This window comes from Magnolia sinica, chromosome 4, assembly GCF_029962835.1.
Source record: "Magnolia sinica isolate HGM2019 chromosome 4, MsV1, whole genome shotgun sequence".
NCBI lineage: Eukaryota > Viridiplantae > Streptophyta > Magnoliopsida > Magnoliales > Magnoliaceae > Magnolia > Magnolia sinica.
The window spans coordinates 4,495,896-4,522,196 of NC_080576.1; the positions used below are offsets into that span (position 1 = coordinate 4,495,896).

At 41.0% G+C, this 26,301-nt stretch overlaps 1 protein-coding gene across 1 annotated transcript in view; it reads right to left on the reverse strand.

The window, feature by feature from the left end:
- Positions 1-25,009, reverse strand: part of LOC131241987 (non-specific lipid transfer protein GPI-anchored 11-like) — a 28,443-nt gene extending 3,434 nt beyond the window's left edge. The window contains exons 1-4 of the mRNA XM_058240343.1: positions 24,676-25,009; positions 24,080-24,100; positions 6,763-6,783; positions 6,361-6,508 (exon numbers count right to left, since the gene is read on the reverse strand). Coding sequence (XP_058096326.1) covers positions 6,361-6,508; positions 6,763-6,783; positions 24,080-24,100; positions 24,676-25,009 — 524 coding nt within the window. The remainder of the gene's footprint in view (positions 1-6,360; positions 6,509-6,762; positions 6,784-24,079; positions 24,101-24,675) is intronic.
- Positions 25,010-26,301: the final 1,292 nt, after the last annotated feature.

A 26,301-nucleotide genomic window follows, 5' to 3' on the forward strand; every position in this document is an offset into this window, starting at 1 on the left:
TCAAGTGGGCTACGCTACAAGAAAGAGTGGGGATTGAATGGCCATCACTGAAACATTATTGTAGCCAAAAGAAGTCTTTGATCAGGATGATAATTGTCTTCTTTTCATCATAGTGGGAATAACTTTATGAACGGGTTGGATGGAAGATAAATATTACGGTGGGCCCCCACAAAGCTTGGATATGCCTCACTTTTGGGATCTCATCCTAACCTGAGCAAAAAAAACTGATTGACGGAGTGGATTCCACAAAAACATCCAGGTGGGCCTCACAAAGCTCTGTGTTGCATGAACTCTATGAAACACTCAGCGTCTCATTCACATGCGTTTTGGATCTCCAATGTTATCCGGGACAACCTTTCTTCAACTTTTTCCTATCTAACGCAGATTAGCTACTACCCCCGCCTGTTCCAAGCACAAGACAGGCTAGGGCTACGAGGGGCCTGCGTTATGTATGGCTTTTATCTGTGCCGTCTATCCATTTTTCCATATCATTTTAGATTATTATCCCAAAAATAAAGGTAGATTCAAGGCACAAGTCGACCACATAGTAGGGATTAAATCACTGCAGTTGAAAAATTCTTTCAGATCATATAAGTTTTGAATCAAGCTTATATTTGTATTTTACCTTCATCCAGGTGTATATCACCTTATGAACTGATTAGATGGAAAATAAAAAACACGGTGGGCGTGTGAGCCCCAGCTTGTCGTGAGCTCGTAACAGGCAAAATTGGATTGCCTCTTGTCGTACTGAGTAAACTCTTTTAGGCCCACCGTGAATACATTTGGTTTATCCACACCGTTCATCCGTTTTTTCAGATCATTTTATGGGTTGAGACCAAAATTGAAGCATATCAAAAGCTCAAATGGCCCATACCACAGGAAACAGTGAAAGTATTGATTTCCACCGTTGAAACCTTTCCAAGGCCTCTGGTGATGTTTATTTGTCATCCAACCTGTTAGTAAGATAAAAAATAAGACATGGATTAAGTGAAAAAACAAATATCAGCTTGATCTAAAACTTCCATGGCCCCTAAGAACTTTTCAACGGTATAGTTAGTTATATTCACACTGTTTCCAGTGGTGTCGTTCACTTAATCTTTGAATATGCTTCGTTTATGGGCTAGCCACCTAAAATTAACTAGTAAAATGGATGGACAGAGTGGATAAAATGCATAAATGACGGTGGGTCCCACAGAGTTTACCCAGTACGCAATCCGTCCGCTTCCGTAACAGGCGGTGGCAGTACGTAATTCGCCTCCTTTCCAATCGCCGCGGATTTTCGTTTGTTAACGTACGCGGATAGCCTTTCGCAGGAAGTGCGCCAGGATGCTGAGTGAGGCCCACCCAGATGTTTGTGAGAAATCCACCCCCTTGATCCATTTTGTGAGTTCATTTTAGTATACGCCATAAAAAATAAGGTGGATACAAAGCTAAAATGGGTCACACGAAAGGAAAAAATTGGAGAAATAAATTCATACTATTGAAACGTTCTACGCTCCACCTTGATGTTTATATGCCATCTAAACGGTTTATAAGGTCATTACCATGAAACAAAAATTTTATGACCGTAAGAATGTTTCAACGATTCACACTAATTAAATCTCCTCTGTTTACTCTCATGACCCATTTAAGTTTTGGAGACGCATAATTTTTAGTGGCGTGTCTTAAATGAGGTCTCAAAACATAAAAACTAGGTGGATTTTTCACAAACATGTCAGTAGCCCACCTAGTATCCGTGCACAGGAACTTCCTGCGAAAGGCTTTGACAGGAAAACCTGCGTCCTTCGTTAAGCTTCGCATGTTTGATGCATGTTGGAAACAAGGTCTTATGATCGGTGCTAAGTGGACCCACCAGGATGCGTGTTTTTTAATCGAAGTTGTCCATCTCTTTTTTCTGCTAATTATTTCAAGGAATGAGACAAAATCGAGGCAGATCCAAATTGAGGACGCCACGCAAGAAGAAATGGTTGTGATTAAATGCCTTCGTTGGAAACTTAGGGCTTACTCTAATTCTATCCAACCTCTTGATTACGTCACACATACCTCAATGAGTGCGAAATACAATTATCAGCTAAAAACTTTTGTGGCCCTTAGAAGTTTTTAAATGGTAGGCATTCAATCACCACTATTTCAAGTTGTGTGGTCCACTTGAGATTTTGATCCTTGTCATTTGTGGTCATATACTCTAAAATGAGCCGGAAAAATGGATGGACGGTGTGGATGGAATCCATACATCATGGTGAGCCCACAAAACACCTACCAGTACCGGCCTGGGTATAAAGGGGTCGTTACGAAATCCTGATCCTAGGACGTTAACTGCGTGTTTGGACGGAGGGATTAGGTTGGAGTAGACGGGAGTAGGGTGGATTGCACGGCTTTCAATGTCATCAATACATTTGTCAGTGGATTAGAAGCAATCCCACTGGATTGCTATATCCAGCGGCCCAGGTATTGCCGCGTTTGGACGGGCACACAAGATAAAGAGAGATAATGAACTGTGCGTAGGATGGCAAAGAGGCGAGATATGACTTGATGAGATTTCGCAATTCAGCAGATTCGCTCCCTAATCCAGAGATCAGCTCAATCCGTCGTCAAAATCATGCTGCCCAAACAGGACAACAGGAGGACATGATGGGATTTCAAAACCCTAACCAGTCTACTCCAACCTAATCCCTCCATCCAAACACGCCCTAAGTAGTTAACCAAGGCTAGTGAAAAATGAAACGTGTCAACAGGAAGCGGATTGACTGGTGTACCTCATGCCAGCGATATAGCTGCTGTCAAGTTCTGTGAGTCTGATCATGAGGAATGTGTTATATCCAAACCGTCCATCCATTTCGTGAGCTCGTGTTAAGCTTAAGACAAAAAATATGACATATCTAACTATCAAATGGACCACACTAAAAAAAAAAGTAGTGGGAGAGTAAACGTCTACCATTGGAACTCTTTTTGGGGTCACAGAAGTATTTTTTCTATTAATTCAGGTTTTTGTGACTTTATGAACATATTGGATGGAAAATAAACGTTATAGTGGGCCTACAAAATTTTTTAACGGTGAAAATCATTATTTTCGTTGTTATTTTTGGTGTGGTCCAAATGATCTTTGGATATGATTCATTTTTTGGATTATGCTCTAAAATGATCTCTAAAAATATATGAACGGTGTAGATATAATAAATACATAACTGTGGGGCCCATGTAACTTTGATCTCCTTTGAACGGTTCGTAAAACTCAGAGCTCGAAGAGCGTCCGTGCTCGTCTTCGCACGACACGTACCTACACCAGCTATATACACCAACCAATCCGCTTCCGTGTTCGCAAAGGTTAGTATTCAATTTTAGCAACGGCCCCAAGACGATCCTAACCGTCCAAATAATTGAATTCAGCCCATCGGCACGCTCTCTTTTAATCTCCGTTTCTAGGCTTTGTGGCCAATCACCCATATGATTGATCCACGTGATGTTCACATAATGAACTGTCTGGATTTGCCACATGTGAGGTCCATCGTGCATACCACCAACAGCAGGTTTTGGATTATCTGATCAGTATGAATTTTTCAGGGCAGCATATGGAGAGTGCACTGGACTTAATGGACGGTCTAGATATTGTTAATGCCAGTTAGGCTGATTGAATCTCATTGCACGGGAAAGTACCCGTACACTGATTACAGGAGAAAAGAAGTTTCAAACGGGATTCTAATCCTTTTGTACGTGGAAATTTGAAGGTTTATACAGTAGAGCCGGAGGAACCGGAGACTGTCGAGGCATCTCTCCAAGGACGCGGTTCGGCTGGTGACCCCAGCAGTAGCCAGCTAGCTGGTGTCAAAGCTCTGTGAGACCTAAGAAGGTTCCAACGCTGGGCACTCATTGTCCCGTTGTTTCCTGTGGTGTGGTCGACTCGAGCTTTAGATCTGCTTCACTTTTGGACTCGTGCTTTAAATTACCTGGAAAAATGAATGGACGGCTAAGGATAGAACACATAGATCATGGTGAGCGTTGCGGAGTTTGGTCACCAAGGATATCCTTTGTCCTCACCATCTATTTCCGGGATCAATGCAGTATAAGGACTCTAGCCCTCCGTGATGCATGTGTTTTATCCATTCCGTCCATCTATTTTGATGGATTATTCTAGGAGATGATCTCAAAATTCAAGCATATCCAAAGCTCAAGCGGATCACCGTTGAAACCTTCCTAAGCCCACAGTGATGTTTATTTGTAATCCAAGCTATTGATAAGATTACACAGACAGAGATGAAGGGAAAACACTAATATGAGCTTGATCCAAAATCTCTGTGACCCTCAATGAGTTTTCAACAACATACATTCAATCCTTAAGGTTTCCTCTGGTGTGGTTCACCTGAGCTTTGAATATACTTCAATTTTAAGCTCAATTCCTAAAATGAACTGCAAAAACAGATGGACAGCGTGGATAAAACTGTACATTATGGCGGGCCTCAACGAATCCTAACACCGCTTTGCAGTGTTGGGTTCACAAAGCAATCCGCGTCCACTGAGCCCATACAGGCCAGAGTCGCATATTTGCCACCTAACCCATTCACTATCTAGCTTGCTGGGCTTTCATCTCCTTGCGGTAAGTTAGCAAGACTACGGCCAGTAGATTGTAGGGGTAGTAAATGGCCGAGTGGTATGACCTCAGCCATAATCTCCAAAACAAAATTTCTCTCTCCCATCTCTCTCTCTCTCACGGGTGATCACACCAAATGAAACAGTGGTAATTGAACGCCCACCATTAAAAATTTCTTAGGGCACACCATGATGTTAACAGATTAGGTCACAGGGACCCGGATGAAGGGAAAACAAAAATATCAGCTTCGCCTATACGTACTTTCATGGCCCTTTGTAATGGCGGGCCTTTTCAATCACCACTGTTTCGCATGGTGTGGTCTACTTGAGATTTGGATTTGCCTCCTCATTTTTAGGCTTGTTCCCTAAAATGAGCTTGCACAATGAATGGATGAGATGGATAAACTATATGTGGGCCCATGTGATGGTTAATTCACATTGAAGGTGGGGGCCAACACGATTGAAGATCCACATCAAAGGTGGGATCCAGATTATAGATGACCCGTCAAAGCTAGGCCACTAATTATGAATGATCCACATGCAAAACAGGCTCCACATGATGGATGACCCACATTAAAAATGGGTCCCACACGATGTATGGTCCATTTCAAAGGTGGGCTCTACATGGGGGCATATGATATTAGGTAGTCTCACATGATGGACAATAACATTAAAGGTGGACCCCACATGATGGATGAGACACATCAAGAGGGACGCCACATAACGGACAGTTCACATTAAAGGCTGGCCCTAATGATGGATGGCCCACATCCAAGGTATGCTCGGCATGATGGAACCCCATGTATATATTGAAGGTGGGGACCACATGATGGATAGTACACATCAAAGGTGGGCTCTACATGATGGATTGATATTGATAATGAGCCCCACAATATTGATGAGCCACATTAAGGTAAGCCCTATGTAATGTAGGGTCTACATAATGAGAGGTGGATATTAAAGGTGAGTCTTATATGATAGAAAATATCATTGATGGTGGGTGCCGGAGGTGGATATTAAAAGAGTCCCATATGATGGAATGGATATTAAAAGAGTCCCATATGATGGAAAATAACATTGATGGTGGTGGGTGCTCCATATGATAGATAATCCATATCAAGGTGGGTAACACACGAAAATAATTTACATCAAAGTTGCGCCCCTAATGATTAATGACCAGCATCTAGGGCAGGTCCCACTTGATGGATGACCCAAATCCAAGTCAAGCCTGCTTGATGGATGACCTACTTTGAAGTTGAGCATTGCACTTTGAAGTTGAGCCTTGCATGATGAAAGGTCCACGTTATATAAAGTTGGGCGCACATGATGGACAACCCACATCCAAGTTGACCCCTGCATGATGGTGGCCCACATCAAAAGTAGTCCTCAAAAGGTTGAGGCTCCACATTGAAGGTGGGACCCACATGAAGAACAGTTCACATTGAAGATATGACTAAGGTGAACCAAATATTATGAGAGGTCCACAAAATATAAATTTCTAAAGGGCTCCATTTATATTCACTGGTATGTGGTAAAAGCGGTGTAATAGTCAAAATTAAATGGCAATGCACTGTAACTATATATATATATATATATATATATATATATATATATATATATATATATATATATATATATATATAAAATTCATTAAATAATGTACTGTATCATAACACAAGTTTCATTAAAAAAATGCAACTAATAGGTAATTCAAATGGTTCACTAAAATAATGCAACTAACCCTACAAAAACTAAATAAGCAATGCAATGACTGACAACAAGCTCAAAGATATGAGCACGTAACAATAGCTAGACTTCAATGATTGTGCTGAAGATGAAGCTGGGGGAGATGACTTTGGTTGTGGAGATGGCTTCGGTGGAATCACTGGAGCAAATTGTGTGGGTGATGGCGATGACTTTGGCACTACAAAAACATTGAAAAAAAATCAATAGTAGAATGTAATAGAATTATTGCGGAACTAAAAACATTTAAAACTATGTTAAAATCTATGTTAAAATTTTAAGTGCTTGTTTGGTTGTACTAAATATCCTGAAGTTTAATAATATTTCATGACTAATTTGGTGCAATGCCCTTAATATATAAATTAGAACATTTAGTTTTAAGATAAAATATATATTCTTTTTAAAAGCTTATTATCAGGTAAGAGAATCGCATACCAGTTGAAGGAGGACCAAATTCTGCAAAAAAATGAAAACAATAAAAATGTCAACAAATATAATTAAAAAAGAAAATAATTAAAGTGTGAATAAGATAACTGGTGAAAAGTTACAAACTCAAACAACCCAAAGCCTATTGTCCAGGGAATCAAATGGTGAGATAATCATCCGATGCACGGGAATAATATGACTTTCTAGTGAGATAATCAAGACCAAACCCAAATTATTATCAACTCAAGATGGAAATCTCAACGGTCAAAAACATTTTATTTAATATTAAATAGTTCAATTAATTTTAAAAATGACTTTTTGAGCCATTTATCTAACAATTGATACCTACAATACTCACCCTTATTAACTCCAAAGAAAATAAAAAATTTTGTTTTAGGAATTAAAATATCACAAAAAAAAAAAATATAAACCAACAATCCTATTAAATCCATGCTCTAAAACAAGTATATAACAAAAGCACAAAAATTAAAAACCATAAAAAAAAACCAAATCAAAACAATAAAAAAATATAACATGGAATAAAACAAAACATTTCAAAATTAAGAAAATAAAGAAGATATACTTACCATCACAGTGGATATTAGTAGAAAATCTACATAAAGAAGGAAGCTGTTGAGCCTTAGTCATATTTACGACAATCCCAAAACCCTTAGCGAAATTGAAGGCCTGACAAACACAGTTAGGGGCTGCATTCACTATTTTCTCCAGGCCATTACAACACCCTATACTTGGGTTTGCGACCTTTCTCCCATCCGACACAAAATTCACACAGCCAAACAAGTCCATGAACAGATTAGTGGTGCATGGCACTATAGGTAGTGGGTGGTCCTGCAATGGACGTTCTCCATTCACAATGGTCCACATGGCTACAAAACAAAAAATCAAGAAAATCTTCGCCATTGAGTCACAGAAAATAATAACTAGAATGTTAAAGATGTGAAAGAGAATGTTAAAGATGTAACAGAGATGTGATAGAAATGTGAGAGGGTGGTGAATAAATAGGTACGAGGAGTGTTTGACGAGAAAGAGTTCTCTTTTATCTATACTTATTATCGCATGTTTTCGTCTACTAATACGTGCCGTACGGACATATATTTGCCTCATGCATCCACCATATTTGCCTCGTGGCGTCGGTTTCATGTGACACTAGGTAGTTCATATGATACAAAGCTATGTGGGCCCATAGTAGTGTTTGTGTCGAATCTACTACGCCCCTCAATTTTATCATCTTATATGTTCATAATTAGAGGAGAGAGTGAGGCCAATCAAAGATTCAAGTGGCCCACGCTATAAGAAAGAGTGGTAATTGAATGGCCACCATTGAAACATTGTTGTAGCTTAAAGAAGTCTTGGATCAGGATGATATATATTTGTGTGTTCTCTATATACTTCAGGGAATCACTTTATGAACAGGTTGGATGGCATATAAAGATCACGGTGGGCCCCACAAAGCTTAGATCTACCTCTTTTTGGGATCTCATTCTAACCTGAGCCAAAATAAAAAATAAAAATCTGATTGACCGAGTGGATTTCACAAAAAAACATCCAGGTGGGCCCCACAAAGCTTTGGGTTGGTGGAACTCTATGTAATACTCGCGCTACATGCACATACGTTTTAGATCTCCTCTGTTACCCGGGACACCTTTTCTTGGATGCGGATTTCCAGCTAAAGCCCTTTCCTAGGAAGTTCGTGCTAGGATGCTACGTGGGGCTCACTGTGATGTTTCTGAGATATCCACACCGTCCATCCTATTTGAGAGATCATTTTAGGGCATATCACAAAAAATGAGGTGGATCAAACACTCAATGGGCCACACGAGAGAAAACAATGGGGATTCAGTGAGCATTGTTGAAACATTTTTATGGTCACAAATGTTTCGTATGAGACTAATTTTTTCATGTTTTCACTTCATCCCAGTGGGAATGACCTTATAAACGGTTTGGATTGAATATAAGCATCAAAGTGGAGCCCATGATGGTTTCAATGATAGGAAACTCTTTTCCAGTTTTCCCTCTCATGTGGCCCACTTGGATATTTTGTACCCATTCCATCCTAAAATGATCTCTCAAAGTGGATGGATGGGGTGGATATCTCACAACCATCATGGTGGGCCCCACCTAACATCCTAGCGCAGGAACACCATGCGAAAGGCCTCGGAGGAAATATCTTTACTTCCCAATCGAATGAGGATTAGGTATTACCCGAACTGTCCCAAGCTCAAGGCACGCTAGGCTAAAGGAATTTGCTACTCCCCCCTGCCACCAGCCCAGTGGTTGGTGGTCGTGCTCTGTGGGCCCCACCATGATGTATGTATTTAGTCCATTCCCTTCATTCACTTTTAAAGATCATTTTATGGCTTAATTTCAAAAATAAGAGGGACATAAATCTTAGGTGGACCACACCACAAGAAAACAATAGTGATTGGATATCCACCACCATGATGTATGTGTTTAGTCCATTCCCTTCATTCATTTTAAAGATCATTTTATGGCTTAATCCCAAAAATAAGAGGGACATAAATCTTAGGTGGACCACACCATAGGAAAACAATAGTGATTGGATATCCACCATTAAAATCTTTCTAAGGCCATCTGTACTGTTTATTTGACATCCAATATGTTAATTAGGCCATACATACCCAGATGAAGGGATAAAAAATGATCAGCTTGATCCAAAATTTTTATGGCCCAAAAGAGTTTTTAATAGTTGACATTCATTTACAACTGTTTGTGTAATGGGGTCCACTTCATACTGGGATATACCTCCTTTTTTGTCCCATACTATAGAACGATCTAGAAAAATTGATGGACACCGTGGATGAAACACATACATGAACGAGCAGCCCTTGGCCGGTGGCAGGGAAGTAGTCAATCCGTTTCCACGCTTTTATCCATGCCGTCCATCCATTTTTCCATATCATTTTAGGTTATTAGCCCAAAATAAAGGTAGATCCAATGCACAAGTAGACCACAGAGTAGGGATTAAATCCCTGCCGTTGATAAATTCTTTCAGATCACAAAAATTTTAGATCAAGCTGATATTTGTATTTTCCCTTCGTCCAAGTTTAGATCACCTTATGAACCGGTTCGATGGAAAATAAACAACAAGGTGGGCCCCAGCCTGTCCCAAGTTCGTAAACGGCGGTGAGAGTACATAATCCACCTCCTTTCCATAGCGATTTTTGTTGACAATCTTCACCTGTTTGATGCAAGTTGGACTCGGATTCGGTAGCACCAAGATTGGTACTGGCAGTGCTACGTGGACCCACCAGCAAAGTTGTCCATCTTTTTTCGCTAGTTTCAAAGAATGAGCCTAAAAATAGAAAGATCTTGTAACGAAGGCAAAATACAAATATCAATTTCATCCAAAACTTTTTAATGGTATGATGTTCAATCACCACTATTTCATATTGTGGTCTACTTGAGATTTTGATGTTCCTCATTTTTGGTCAAATGGTCTAAAATGAGCAGGAAATATGGATGGACGGCGTGGATGAAATCATACATCATGGTGAGCCTACAGAGCACCGAGCCGGGTAGCGAGGGGTCCGTAGGGATCCCAACGTGAGATTGTTAAGTTTCAACCAAGGCCAGTGAAAAATGGAACGTGCTGTACTTCGCAGAGGTTAGGATTCGATTTTAGCATTGGCCCCAAGACGATCCTAACCATCCAAAATAATTGAATTCAGCCCATCAGTATTTTAATCTCCGTTTCCAGGTGTAGTGGCCAAACAGCCATATGATTGATCCATATGAGGTCCACATAATGAACTGTCTGGATTTGTCACTTGTGGGGTCCATCATGCATACCATTAACAGCAGATTTTGGATTATCTAATCAGTATGAATTTTTCAGGGAAGCATAGAGAGTGTGCTGGACTTAATAGACGGTCCAGATAGGTGTTGTTAATGCCAGTTAGGCCGATTAAATCTCGGGTCCTTACTCGGGTGGTAGACTCTCGGAGGTTTCAAAATCCAGGTCAACGGTTCGAGTACCCATGGGCGGTGAAACTCCGCCAGCGTGAGTGTGTAGGGGTGTCTGTGCGTGTGTTTTTTTTTTTTTTTTTTAAGAAGGCCGATTAAATCTCTTTCCATGGGAAAGTTGCCGTACACTCAGACCGCTGGATCATTACTCGACAAAAGAAGTTTCAAACGGGATTCTATTCCTTTACATTAGAGAAGAAGGAACCGGAGCCTGTTGAGACATCTCTCCACGGACGGGGTTTCGCTGGTGACCCCAGCACTAGCCAGCTAGCTAGTGTCAAAGTTCTGTGGGCCCCACTATGATGTATGCATTTTATCCCTGCTGTCCATCCATTCTGGCGGGTCAGTTTAGGGAAAGATTCAAAAAATTAGGCAGATCCAGTTCTTTAATAGGGATTGAATGCTCACTGTTGAAAACTTTTTGGGGCCACAAGGGTGGGTCATTGGCCAAAACGGCATACATAAAACACATACCTGACCTTATAAAATGGGTAGATGATAAATAAACATCACGGTGGGACCTATGAAGGTTCCAACGGTGGGCATTCATTATCCCCGTTGTTTCCGGTGTGGTCCACTTGAGCTTTGGATCTGGTTTGCATTCGGATTCTTGCTCTAAATTATCTGGAGAAACGAACGAACAGCTAGATAAAACCCATACATCATGGTGGGCGTTGCAGAGTTTGGTCACCAGAGATATTGTTTGTGTCTGCAATCTGTTTCCGGGGACAATGTAGTATTAGGACTCCCACCGTAATGCATGTGTTTTATCCACTCCATCCATCCATTTTGAAAGATTATTATTAAAGTTGATCTCAAAATTGAAGCATATCCAACTCTCAAGCGGATCACTGTTGAAACCTTCCTAAGCCTACATAGATGTTTATTTGTAATCTAAGCTGCTATTGACAAGATCACAAGGACATGGACAAAGGGAAAACACTAATATCAGCTTGATCCAAAATCTCTGTGGCCCTCCATAAGTTTTCAACAGCATACATTCACTGTGGTAAGCGTGTGTTTTTTTTGTTAGCTTGTTAGTGCAACCCACTGTAACTTTAGACTTCACTGTTAGCCACCCCCATCAGGGAATCGATACCAAGACCTCAGTGTTGAAATGAGGCATTTTTCACTCAGTATACCAGTTGAGCTATGAATCAGGGTGTATGTATGTTGATCATGTTAAAAAGGCCTTGGCCTCAGCAGGGTTTCCGGGCCTGAACTGCCACCTCCTGGACTTGGGCTGTCGTTTCAAGTCCACTGGTCGGATTTGAGGTTTAAACTTGAGCCTGATTCTAATCTAGTCGAAAACAAAATTTCCCTCACACCAAATGATACAGTGGTAATTGAACACCCATCATTAAAATTTTCTTAGGGCACACTATGATGTGTATCTGACATCTAATCTGTTGATTAGGTCACCGGGACCTGGATGAAGGGAAAACACAAATATCAACTTCACCCATAAGTACTTTTGTGGCCCTTTGTAATGGCAGGCCTTTTCGATAACCACTATTTCCCATGGTGTGGTCCACTTGAGCTTTGGATTTGCTTCCTCATTTTGGGCTTGTTCCCTAAAATGAGTTTGCACAATGAATGGATGACATGTATAAACTATATGTGGGCCCATATGATGGTTAATTCACATCAAAGGTGGGGGCCCACACGATTGAAGATTCACATCAAAGGTGGGATCCAGATTATAGATGACCCATCAAAGGTAGGCCACTAATTATGAATGACCCACATGCAAAACAGGCTCCACATGATGGACGACCCACATTAAAAATGGGTCCCACACAATATAAAACAGTCCATGGGGGCATATGATATTAAAGATAGCCTCACATGATGGAGAATAACATTAAAGGTGGACCCCACATGATGGATGAGCCACATCAAGAGGGACCCCACATAACGGACAATTCACATTAAAGGTTGGCCCTAATGATGGATGGCCCACATCCAAGGCATGCTCGACATGATGGAAACCCCCATATATATTGAAGGTGGGGAGCACATGATGCATAGTACACATGAAAGGTGGGCTCTACATGATGGATGGTGGATATTGATAATGAGCCCCACAATATTGATGACCCACATTAAGGTAAGTCCTATGTAATGGACAGTCCACATAATGGGAGGTGGATATTAAAGGTGAGTCCCATATGATAGAAAATAACAATTATGGTGGGTGCCGGGAGGTGGATATTAAAGGTGAGTCCCACATGATGGAAAATAACATTGATGGTGGGTGCTCCACATGATAGATAATCCATATCAAGGTGGGCACCACATGAAAATAGTTCACATCAAAGTTGTGGCCCTAATGATTAATGACCCACATCTAGGGGAGGTCCCACTTGATGGATGACCCAAATCCAAGTCAAGCCCACTTGATTGATGACCTACTTTGAAGTTGAGCCTAGCACGATGAAAGGTCCACGTTATATAAAATTGGGCGCACATGAAGGATAGCCTACATCCAAGATGACCCTTGCATGATGGTGGTCAACATCAAAAGTAGACCTCAAAAAGTTGAGGGTCCACTGATGGGGATTTTCTCCTCAGGCTTGACCGGTCGAGGGTGGTGCTCGACCAGTCGAGGCCTGGCTCGACTCGAAGTCCAGCGATCAATTGTGTTAATTCTTCCATGCCGCTCGACCAGTCGAGGAGTCTGCTCGACCAATCGAGGTCCGTTCAACCGATTGAGGACCTTGCTCGACTAGTCAAGGCTACGCAAATTCTAGTTCGGATTTGGAGCGGACTGTGTAAATTTAAGGCGGTTTCGCAAGAGGTGTGGAAGGAAGTTGCCTAAAATGTAAATATGGGTCCCTAAGGCTTTTCTAGGGTATTGAGGAGGCTTTCTAAAGCTATTGAGCTAAGGGTCTTTGACGGCCAAGGGGTGAGAGAGAGAGAGAGAGAGAGAGAGAGAGAGAGAGAGCTCGTGGAAGGGAAGATTCTGCTCGTAGAGGTGATCTACTTCGCAGTCGACATCTCAGCGCTTCTACGTCCTCATGATCTATGAGATCTCTCCATTTTTTCTTTATTCTCTTATTGTTTATCTATTCCTGCGTGAGTGAAGAAGATTTGATTCAAGCAGTGTGTGCTTGTGATCAGTTGTAACGTTTTACTTCATAGTGGATTGTTGCTCTGGACTAGGTCTCGTGGTTTTTACTTCTTTGAGAGTTTTCCACGTAAAAATTCTTTATATTGTGTGGTTTGTGCTTTGATTTATTTCATTGCTTTATTATATCCCATAATTCTGGTGTTTTGGGAGGCGAGATCCTAAGGTTTTTTGTGCAACGCTCCCAACAAAGTGGTATCAGAGCGTTCAGGTTAGTTGAACGAAGTGAGATCGGTTCTGAATTATGGAAGGTGGCTCATCAAGGATGATCAATCTCAATGGTTCTAACTGGACCATGTGGAAGGCTAAGATGGAGACTTGCTTTATTGCAAGGACTTGTATTCTCCAATTCAAGGCATATCAGCAAAGTCAAAAGATATGTCAGATGATGATTGGAAGAAGTTAGACCGAAAGGCGGTAGAGTTTATTAGACAATGACAGGACGATTCCGTATTCCACCATGTGTATACAGAGACCTCAGCCACTAGCCTGTGGCTGAAACTGCAAGGGGTTGTATGAGAGGAAGACAGCTGACAATAATTTTTTTTTTGATAAAACGACTTATGAATCTCAAGTTCAAAGATAGTGGTTCTATGACTGAGCACATGAATGAAGTCAATAATATATTAAACTAGCTCTCCACCATGAAGATGATCCTGGACGATGAATTACGGGCTTTGCTATTACTTAGTTCATTGCCTGATAGTTGGGAGACATTGGTGGTGTCTCTGAGTAACTCCGCGCCAGACATAAAGGTGTCCATGAAACAAGTAACTAGTTGTCTCTTCAACGAAGAGATAAGGAGAAAGTCTTAACGGTCTACTCAGCAAGAGGCCTTTGTGACATAAGAATGGGGGAAAGGAAAGAACAGAAAGGGCGAGAAGGCCCGAAATAAATCAAGAGGCAAGTCGAGTACCAGGAAGGATGTTGAATGCTGGAATTGTAGCAAGAAGGGTCACTACAAGCATGAATGTCATAAGAAGAATGACAAGAAAGGAAATGGAAAGGAGAATGAAGATGAATCAGATTCCACTACGGTCGCTTCAAATGGCGATGTTATAGTTATTCTTTCAGCAGATCATGATATTTGTTTCACGACTACGAGTCAGGACACCGACTGTGTGATAGACTTAGGAGCTTCGTTTCATGCGACTCCACGTAGGGATTTCTTCACAAGCTATAAGTCAGGTGACTTTGGGACTGTGAAAATGAAAAATTCTGGCATATCAAAGATCATAGGGGTCAGTGATATTTGTGTAAAAACTGATGTAGGTTGCACATTGGTTCTTAGGGATGTGAGACACATGCTAGACCTTCGCCTCAACTTGATGTTGATGGGAAGGTTGGATGATGATAGCTATGAAAGCTAATTTTTTGGTGAGCATTGGAAGGTCATCAAGGGTTTATTGATCGCGGCCAGAGGAAAGAAGTGTTACACCCTTTACAAGGCAGGTATTAGTGTGTGCAAGGGTGGGTTGAACGCAGCGGAAGATTCAACTATTGACATGTGGCATAGGCGTTTATGCTACATGAGTGAAAAATGGCTTCAGCTACTAGTAAAGAAGTGGCTCCTTTTAGACGTAACATGTATACCTCTCAAAACTTGTATTGATTATTTATCAGAGAAATAACATAGAGTTTCATTTGTTAAATCTACTTTTCATGTTAATAAAGTGTATGTATTAGATTTGGTTTATTCTAATGTTTGTGGTCCTATGAGGACAAAAATCTTGGGTGGGGCATTGTATTTTGTTACTTTTATAGATGATGTATTAAGGAGGGTTTGTGTTTATGCTTTGAAATCTAAGGACAAAGTCTTTGGTGTGTTTAAATTGTTTCATACTATGGTAAAGAGAGAGACAGGTAGATCATTGAAGTGCATCCGCACTGACAATGGTAGTGAATACATCGGTGACTTTCATAAGTATTGCAACTCCCTGAGTATATGACATGTACAGACGGTTCCCAAGACTCCCCAGCTTAATGGTGTGGCTGAGCGAATGAATCGCACCATTATAGAGAGAATCAGATGCATGTTATCCCATGCGAAGTTGCCCAAGACATTCTAAGGAGAAGCAATGTACACGGCAGTGTATTTGATAAACAAGTCTCCATCAGCCTCGTTGAATGGAGAAGTACCCGAGAAGGTGTGGACTAGACAAGATCTATCGTATAGTCATCTCAGAGTGTTTGGATGCAAGTATATACATTCACGTACTAAAGGACGAGAGGTCTAAGCTCGATATGAAGATCAGATAATATGTGTTCCTGGGGTACGGTGATGAAAAGTTCGGCTATAGATCATGAGATTCGACTGAGAAAAAGTTTGTTAGGAGTAGAGATGTGGTTTTCTTTGAAGACCAATGTATTGAAGACATTTGTAAATCAGAAAAGACGTAGCTTAGTTCAAGAGAGCTAGAGGATATGGATCCGGTTATTCATCCCGTGGTGCGTGATGACGGGGGAGTATAGTAAGGTGTAGAGGACGAGTGAGTTCCTACAGAAGATGGACCGGGCGAGTAGCCCCTACCTGAACCACCTGTTAATCAGCCACAGGTAAGGAGGTCATCTAGGGATATACAACAGTTCAAGAGGTACTCGCCGCATGAGTACATTATGCTCACTGGTGGGGGAGAGACATGAGATTATTTTGAGGCCCTAGTCGACGAGCGTAAGGGGGAGTAGTTGAAAGCTATGCAAGAGAAGATGAGATCCTTGCATAAGAACCACACCTATGATATGGTGAAATGGATACTACCGTATCTAAGAGGCTTATCCAGGCTGAGCCTATGCTATGGTGATGGAAAACCTTTGTTGGAGGGCTACACAGATACAGATATGATAGGTGACAGACTCTAGAAAGTCTACATCGGGGTTCATGTTCACGTTTGCAGGGGGAGCAGTCTTTTGGTTGAGCAAGGTACAGAAGGTCGAAGCATTGTCGACGACAGAGGCTGAATACATTGCAGTCACAAAGGCATATAAAAAGATGCTTTGGATGAAGAGGTTCCTACATGAAGTTAGCCTGAAGTAGGAGTAACACGTGGTCTATTGCGATGGTCAAAGTATTATACACTTGAGTACGAATCCAAGTCAGCACTCTAAGTCGAATACTACTTGAACTCGGCTCGATTCGGCGCAAGTGGCGTGCGCACGAGCATGGAGATCATAGTCTGGCAGAGTATGAAATAACTCCCCGTCTCCCGATCCAGAAAATCCAGTCCTATGAAGGGCAAAAAAAAAAACCCACCGTTTTGAGAAAACGATGGCCGTCCGTCTCTCTCATCCCTTCCTCTCCTCCTCTCTTTCCTTCCGTGCCCGAAGAAGATCCCTTCAAATCTGCAAAATTTCCCCTCTAAAATCCAATCCCGAGATCGATCGAAACTTAAAACGTATGCATCTCTTTACTGCAAGCTCTTGATTCGGGAATGCCATTAGGTTTTCTTGCATTTGTGGTAATTTAGGGTTTTTGAGGTCCAAAAAAGAGCTTCTGGTAGTGTAAAATCTACTACTTTTTAAACTTATGGTGTTTACTTCATTGCTTTTGATGAATTTCTATAGCTTTTTTTTTTTTTTTGCAATCAGCTAGAATTACTACTCGAAATCTGCTCAAACTCGGATTGAACTCGGACGAGCCGAGCACGAGCTGCTATTTCGATCTCGAAGGCCGAGCCGAGCATGAGTTGCTGTTCTGAGCTCGAAGGCCGAGCTGTGCATGAGCTAGGACTCGAGCAGTCCGAGTCGAGCACAAACTGGGCAATACTCGGCTCGGCTCGACTCGTGTACACCTCTACCCATGCATATACGTTTTAGATCTCCTATGTTACCCGAGACGCCTTTTCTTGGACGTCGATTTCTGCGAAGGCCTGTTAGTAGGAAGTTCCTACGTTGGAATGCTATGTGGGGCTCACCATGATGTTTGTGAGATATCCACCCCGTCCATCCGCTTTGAGAGATCATTTTAAGATCAAACACTCAAGTGAGCCACACTAGAGAAAATAGTGGGGATTCAATGAGCATCGTTGAAACATTTTTATGGTCACAAACGTATCGTGTGAGACTAATTTTTCGTGTTTTCACTTAATCCCAATGAAAATGGCCTTATCAACGGTTTGGATGGAATACAAACATCAAAGTGGAGCCCATGAAGGTTTCAACGGTAGGAAACTCTTTTCCCGTTTTCCCTCTCATATGGCCCACTTGGAGTCGTATGTCTTAAAATAATCTCTCAAAGTGGATGAACGGGGTGGATATCTCACAAACAGGGCCCCTCCTAACATCCCAGCGCAGGAACTCCATGCCAAAGGCTTTGAGGAAATTCGCATCCCCTATGGGTCCCTACTCTCGCTCGGTGGTGGACTCTCAGGAGTTTCAACTCCCGGTAAAGGGTTCGAGTGTCCATAGGTGGTGAAATTCACCTAGCGTGAGTGTGTGGGGGGTGTGTGTGAAAAATAATAAAATAAAAAAAAATCGCATCCCCTTTCTGCACTTTCCAATCGAGGATTAGTTATTGAAATTGGATTGGGTACTTAGTATGCTCTTATCGTACTGAGTAAACTCTGTTGGGCCCACCCTGAATGCATGTGGTTTATCCATGCAGTCTATTCATTTTCTCAGATCATTTTAAGGGTTGAAAACAAAATTGATGCATATCCGAAGCTAAAGTGGACAATGCCACATGAAAAAGTAGAATTATTGATTTCCACCATTGAAAACCTTCTAATGCCCCAGTGATATTTATTTATCTTATAACCTGTTCATAAGATTATACAGACATGGTTTGTATTGGCGTGCTCCACTTGAGGATTGGATACATTCCATTTTTGGACTAAAGCTTTAAAATTATCTTTTAAAAGAGATGGATGGAGTGGATGAAATGCCTGAATGACAGTTGGGCCCACGGAGTTTACTAAGCATACTGAGTTACTCAGTATGCAATCCGCTTCCTTAGGTACTACCCCACCTGTTCCAAGCTCAAGACCGATTAGGCTAAATGAATTGGCTACTCCCGGTGCTCTGTAGGCCCCACCATGATGTATGTGTTTCCTCTATTCCCCTCATCCATTTTAAAAGGTCATTTTAGGGCTTGATCCCAAAAATGAGAGGCATATAAATCTTAGGTGGACCACACCGCTGGAAAACAATAGCAATTGGATATCCACCATTAAAATTCTGCTAAGGTCATCTGTACCGTTTATTTGACATCACATATGTTGATTAGGTCATACATGCCCAGATGAAGGGAAAAAAAAAAAAACCAAAAATCAGCTTGATCCAAAACTTTTATAGCCCCCAAGAAGTTTTTAATGGTTGACGTTCATTCAACACTGTTTCCTCTAATATAACCCACTTGATATTGGGATATACCTCATTTTTAGTCATATATCATAAAATGATCTAGAAAAATAGATGGACGCCATGGATGAAACACATACATGATGACAGGGCCCACATAACACCGAGCAACAGCCCTTGGCCGGTGGCAGGGAAGTAGCCCATCCGTTTCCCAGGCGACGGCTCCGAGGGCCTGCATGATGTATGACTTTTATCCATGCCGTCCATCTATTTTTCCATATCATTTTAGGTTATCAGCCCAAAATAAAGGTAGATCCAAGCCACAAGTAAACCTCATAGTAGGGATTAAATTCCTGCAGTTGAAAGTTTCTTTCATATCGCAAAAGTTTTGGATCATATTTGTGTTTTCCCTTCATCTAGATATAGATCGCCTTATGAACGGGTTGAATGGAAAATAAACAACAAGGTGGGCGCTGGGAGCCCCAGCCTGTCCCGTGCTCGTAACCCCATGTGGCAGTACGTAATCGTTGACGTGGGTTTTTGTTTGTTAAGTTTCAGCTGTTTGATGCATGTTGGACTTGGATTCGGTAGGCACCAAGGTCGGTACTAGTAGGTGCTATGTGGACCTACCATCGGTGCATGTTTTTTAATCGTCCCTTTTTTCAGCTAATTTCAAGGAAGGAGACCAAAATTAAAAAGATCCAAATACCAGATACATGTTTTTTAATCGTCCCTTTTTTCAGCTAATTTCAAGGAAGGAGACCAAAATTAAAAAGATCCAAATACCAGATACATGTTTTTTAATCGTCCCTTTTTTCAGCTAATTTCAAGGAAGGAGACCAAAATTAAAAAGATCCAAAAACCAGGAAGCCACGCAACAAGAAATAGTTGTGATTGAACACCCACAGTTGAAAACTTCATATGGCTCACTTTAATTCCATCCAACCTCTTGATTAGGTCACACATGCCAAGATGAAGGCAAAATACAAGTATCAACTTCATCATGGTGAGCCTCCGAAGTACTGACCATTACCGACCAGGGTACCGGAGGGGTCGCTGCGGGATCCCAATCCGAGAATGTTAAGTTGTTAACGAGGGCCAGTGAAAAATGGAAAAAGGTTTGGATTCGATTTTAGCAACGGCCCAAGACGATCCTAACCATCCGAATAATTGAATTCAGCCCATCGGTATGCTTTCTTTTAATATCCGTTTTTAGGTGTTGTGGCCAATCAGCTATATGATTGATCCACGCGAGGTCAACATAATGAACTGTCTGGATTTGTCACTTGTGGGGTCCATCTTGCATACCACCACCCACAGGTTTTGGATTATATGATCAGTATGAATTTCTCAGGGAAGCAGATAGAGAGTGCACTGGACTTAATGGACGACGGTCCAGCTGATATGTATTGTTAATGCCAGTTAGGCCGATTAAATCTCTTTCCATGGGAAAGTTGCCATACACTCAGACCACTATATCATTACCTGAAAAAAGAAGTTCCAAACGGGATTCTATTCCTTTTGTAGGTGGAAATTCGAAGGATTATACATTAGAGACGGAGGAAACGTAGCCAGTTGATGCATCTCTCCAGGGACATGGTTTCGCTGGTGACCCCAACACTAGCCAGCCAGCTAGTGTCAAAGCCCCGTGGGTCCCACTATGATGTATGCATTTTATCCTTATTGTACATCCATTTTAGTGGGTCAGTTTAGGTAAAGATCCAAAAAATTAGGCAGATCCAATTCTCCAATGGACCACACCACAAGAAATAGTGGGGATTGGATGCTTACCATTGAAATTTTTTTTGGGCCACACCGGTGGGTCACTGGCCAAACAGGCGTAGATAAACACATACCTGATCTTATAAAATGGGTAGATGACAAATAAACACCACATGAGACCTATGAAGGTTCCAACGGTGGGCATTCATTATCCTCCTTGTTTCCTATGGTGTGGTTCGCTCGAGCTTTAGATCTGGTTCGCATTTGGACACATGCTATAAATTATCTGGAAAAACAAATGAACAATTTGGATAAAACACATATATCATGGTGGGCATTGCCAAGTATGGTCACTAGGGATATCTTTTTTGCCCACAATCCTTTCTGGGAAGGATCCTTACCCTTGCTCCAGTGGTAAACTCCCAGGAGTTTTAAAAAAACAAAAAAAAAAAAGAACTGTTTCCGGGAACAATGCTCTGGGTATGCGTTTTATCCACTCCGAGCCATCCATTTTGAAAGATTATTATCTCACAATTGAAGCATATCCAAAGCTCAAGTAGATCACACAGTGGGGATGATGACACCTACCGTTGAAACCTTCCTAAGCCCACAGTGATGTTTATTTGTAATCCAAGTTATTGGTAAGATCACACAGATCACGGATGAAGGTAAAACACTAATGTCAGCTTGATCCAAAATCTTTGGCCGCCAATAAGTTTTCAACAGCATACATTGACAATCCCCACGGCTTCCTCTGGTGTGGTTCACGTGAGCTTTGAATATACTTCAACTTTGAGATGGACAGCGTGGATAAGCCTCAAAGAGTCCTAACACCGCTTTGCAACATTGGGTTCACAAAGCAAACCACATCCACCGAGCCCATACAGGCCACATTAGCCCATTTGCCACCTAACCTAGAACTCTCTATCTAGCTTGCTGGGTTTTCTTCTCCTTGCAGTCAGTTAGCAAGACTACGGTCAGTAGAATGTAGGGGTGGTAAGTGGCCAAGTGGCATAACATCAGCCATAATCCGCAGATCCCCAGAACATTGGCATCGGCCTTAAAAACAAAATCTCTCTCTCTCTCTCTCTCTCTCTCTCTCTCTCTCTCTCTCTCTCTCTCTCTCTCTCTCTCTCACACCACATGAAATGAAACAGTGGTAATTGAATGCCCACCATTAAAAATTTCTTAGGGCAAACTATAATATTTATCCGACATCTAATTTGTTGATTAGGTCATGAAAACCAGATGAAGGGAAACACAAATATCAGCTTGATCCATAAGTACTTATGTGGCCCTTTGAAATGGTGGGCCTTTTCAATCACCTCTGTTTCCCATGGTGTGGTCTACTTGAGATTAGGATTTGCCTCCTCATTTTTGGGCTAGTTCCCTAAAGTGAGCTTGTACAATGAATGGATGACATGGATAAACTATATGTGGGCCCATATGATGAGTAATTCATATCAAAGCTAGGGGCCCACACGGCGAAAGATCCACATCAAAGGTCGGATCCACATTATAGATGAGTCACAAAGGGATGCCACTATTAATTATGAATGACCCACATCCAAAGCAGGCTCTACACATTAAAAATGGGGCCCACACGATTGACAGTCAATTTCAAAGGTGGGCTCCACATGAGGGGCATATGATATTAAAGGGAGCCTCACATGATGGAGGATAACATTAAAAGTGGACCCCACATGATGGATGAGACACATCAAGGGGGACCCCACATAACAGATAGTTCACATTAAAGGTTAGCCCTAATGATGGATGGCTCACATCCAAGCCAGGCTCTGCATGATGGAGCACCCATGTTGAAGGTGGGAACCACACGATGGATAGTACACACAAAGGTGGGCTCTATATGATGGATGGTGGATATTGATGATGAGCCCCACAATATTGATGACCCACATTAAGGTAAGCCCTATGTAATGGACAGTCGACATCAAAGGTGGGCTCCACATGATGGGCGGTGGATATTATAGGTGAGTCCCACATCTAGGGGAGGTCCCACTTGATCGATGACCCAAATCCAGGTCAGGCCTGCTTTATGGATGACCCAATTTAAAGTTGAGCCTTGCATGTTGAAGTTGAGCCTTGCATGTTGAAAGGTACACATTAAAGTTGGGCCTACATGATGGAAAGCCCACAACCAAAGTGACCCTGGCATGATGGCTGCCCACATCAAAAGTAGACCTCAAAAGGTTGAGGGGCCACATTCCCACTTGATCAATGACCCAAATTGATGTTAAGTCCGCTTTATGGATGACCCAATTTGAAGTTGAGCCTTGCACTTTGAAGTTGAGCCTTGCATGATGAAAGGTACACATTAAAGTTGGGCCCACATGATGGACAACCCACATCCAAAGTGACCCCTGCATGATGGGGGCCCACATCAAAAGTAGACGTCAAAAGGTTGAGGGTCCACATTGAAGGTAGGACCCACATGAAGAAAGGTTCACATTGAAGATATGACCAAGGCGAATCAAATATTATAACCAGTCCACAAAATATAAGTTACTGAAGGCCCCCATTTATATTCACTGTGGTAATAGTGATGCAACAGTCAAAATTAAATGGCAATGCAATGTAACTAAAAAAAAAAAACTTTCATTAAAAAATGCAATGTATCATAACACCAAGTTTCATTAAAAAAAAAAAAAAAACCCCTAATCTAATAGGTAATTCAAATCGTTTACTAAAATAATACAACTAACCCTACGAAAACAAAATAAGTAATGCAATGGCCGATAACATGCTCAAAGATAGGAGCATGTAGCAATAACTAGAAGGAATGTAGAAGAAATTTAAAATGTCGTGGCACTGGAGTTCAATGGTTGTGCTGAGATTGAGCTAGGGGAGATGACTTTGGTTTTGGCGATGGCTCCGATGGAATCAATAGAGCAAATGGGGTGGGTGATGGCGATGACTTGGGTAAAGCAAGGTGAGATGAGCCTCAAGGTTTTGATGGCACTGCAAAAACATAGAAAAAAAATCAATTCAATATTAAAATCTTAAGGGCTTGTTTGGTCGTACTAAATATCATGAATAAATTTCATGACTAATTTAGTGCAATGCCCTTAATCTATAAATTAGAATATTTAGTTTTAAGATAAAACATATATTCATTTTAAAAGCCAGTTATCAAGTAAGAAAATCACATACCTGGTGAAGGAGGACCAAAATCTGCCAAAAAAATGAAAACAAAAAAAAATGTCAACAAATATAATTAAAATAAATAAATTAAAGTGTAAATAAGACAACTGATGAAAAGTTACAAACTTGAACAATCCAGTGCCTATTATCCAGGGAATCAAATGGTGAGACCAATAATCATCCAAGGCGAGTGAATAATGTGACTTTTTAGTGAGATAATCAAGCTTAAATCCAAATTACTATCCTTAAGATGGAAATCTCAATGGTTAAAAACATCTTATTTAATATTAAATAGTTCAATTAATTTCCAAATTTACTTTTGGAACCATTTATCCAACAATTGTTACCTACACTACTCACCTTTATTAACTCCAAAGAAAATAAAAAATCTTATTTTAGGAATTAAAATATCACAAAAGACAAAAATAAAAAATTAAAAAAAATCACCAACAATCCCACTAAATCCATGCTCTAAAACAAGTATAAAACAAAAGTACAAAAATTAAAAACCTTAAAAAAAAAATCTAAATCAAAATAATAAAGAAATCTAACATGGACTAAATCAAAACATTTCAAAATTAAGAAAATAAAGAAGATGTACTTACCAATACAGTGGATATCAGTAGAAAATCGACATAAAGAAGGAAGCTGTTGAGCCTTGGTCATATTCACAGCAATTCCAAAACCCTTAGCGAAATTGAAAGCCTGGCAAATGCAATTAGGGGCTACATTCACCATTTCCTCCAAGCCATCACAACACCCTATACTTGGGTTTGCGACCTTACTCCCATCCAGTACAAAATCTATACATCCAATTAAGTCCATGTACAGATCAATGGTGCATTGCACTGTAGGTGTTGGGTGGGCCAGCAATGGACGTTTCCCATTCACCATGGCCCACATGGCTACAAAACAAAAAACCAAGAAAATCTTCGCCATTGCGTCACAGAAAATAATAACTAGTATGCTGAAGATGTAGGAGAGAGATGTGAGAGATTGGTGAATAAATAGGTAGAGTGTGTGTATGATGAGAAAGAGTCCTCTTTTATCAGAATCACAATAGGTAATTATCATTCGTTCCTCTTTTATCAGAATTGCAATAGGTAATTATCATTCGTTTTACAACGTTGTACTCATAAGGAGATATATTTGCCTCACGGCGATGGATGTCAGTTTCATGTAACACTAGTTAGTTCCTGTGATACAAAGCTATGTGGGCTCACAGCAGTATTTGTTTCAAATCTACTCCGTCCTTCAATTTCATTAGCTTATGTTTAGGATGAGAGGCGAAATTGAGGTGGATCCAAGACTCATGTGGGCCACACTATAAGAAACGGTGGAGATTGAATAGCCACCTTTGAAACATTATTGTAGCCGAAAGAAATTTTGGATCAGGATGATATTTGTTTCTTATCTACAACCGACTGGGAATCACTTTATTAACGGGTTGGATGGCAGATAAAGATCACGGTAGGCCCCACAAAGCTTGGATCGACCTCAATTTTGGGATCTTATTCTAATCAGAGCAAAAAAAAAAAAAGCTGTTTGGCAGAGTGGATCGACCTCACGGAAGCGGATTGCGTCCTAACCCCCGCCCGACGATAATCTCTCCGGGCAGCGATCTGTGGGCCCCACCTTGATGTAAGGGTTTTATCCACGCCGTTCATCCATATTTACATATCATTTTAGGATATGAACCAAAAAATTAGGAGGAGCGAATGTTTAACGTTTAAGCGGACCACAAAGTGAGGGTTGAACGCTCACCATTAAAAACGTCCTGGGAGCTTCAGAAGTTTCGGATTAAGCTTTTATATATATATATATATATATATATATATATATATATATATATATATATATATATATATATATATATATATACACTTCATACAGGTATAAATGACCTTATGAATAGGTTGGATGGTAAAAAAAAAAAATCACCGTGGCCCTTAGAAAGGTTTCAACGGTGGATTCATTATCAATGCTGCTTCCTTTGGTATGGTCCACTGGAACTGTGTACATGCTTCATTTTCAAGATCGTACTGTAAAATGATCTGAAAAAAGGGATAAACGGCGTGGATAAAGTATTTACATCACTGTGAGCCCCACAGATCGACCCGGACGGATTCTCGTCCGGGCGGGGGTAGAACGCAATCCGCTTCCTTCACAAAAACATCCAGTTGGCCCACAAAGCTTTGTATCGCAGGAACTCTCTGTAACACTCCCGTGCC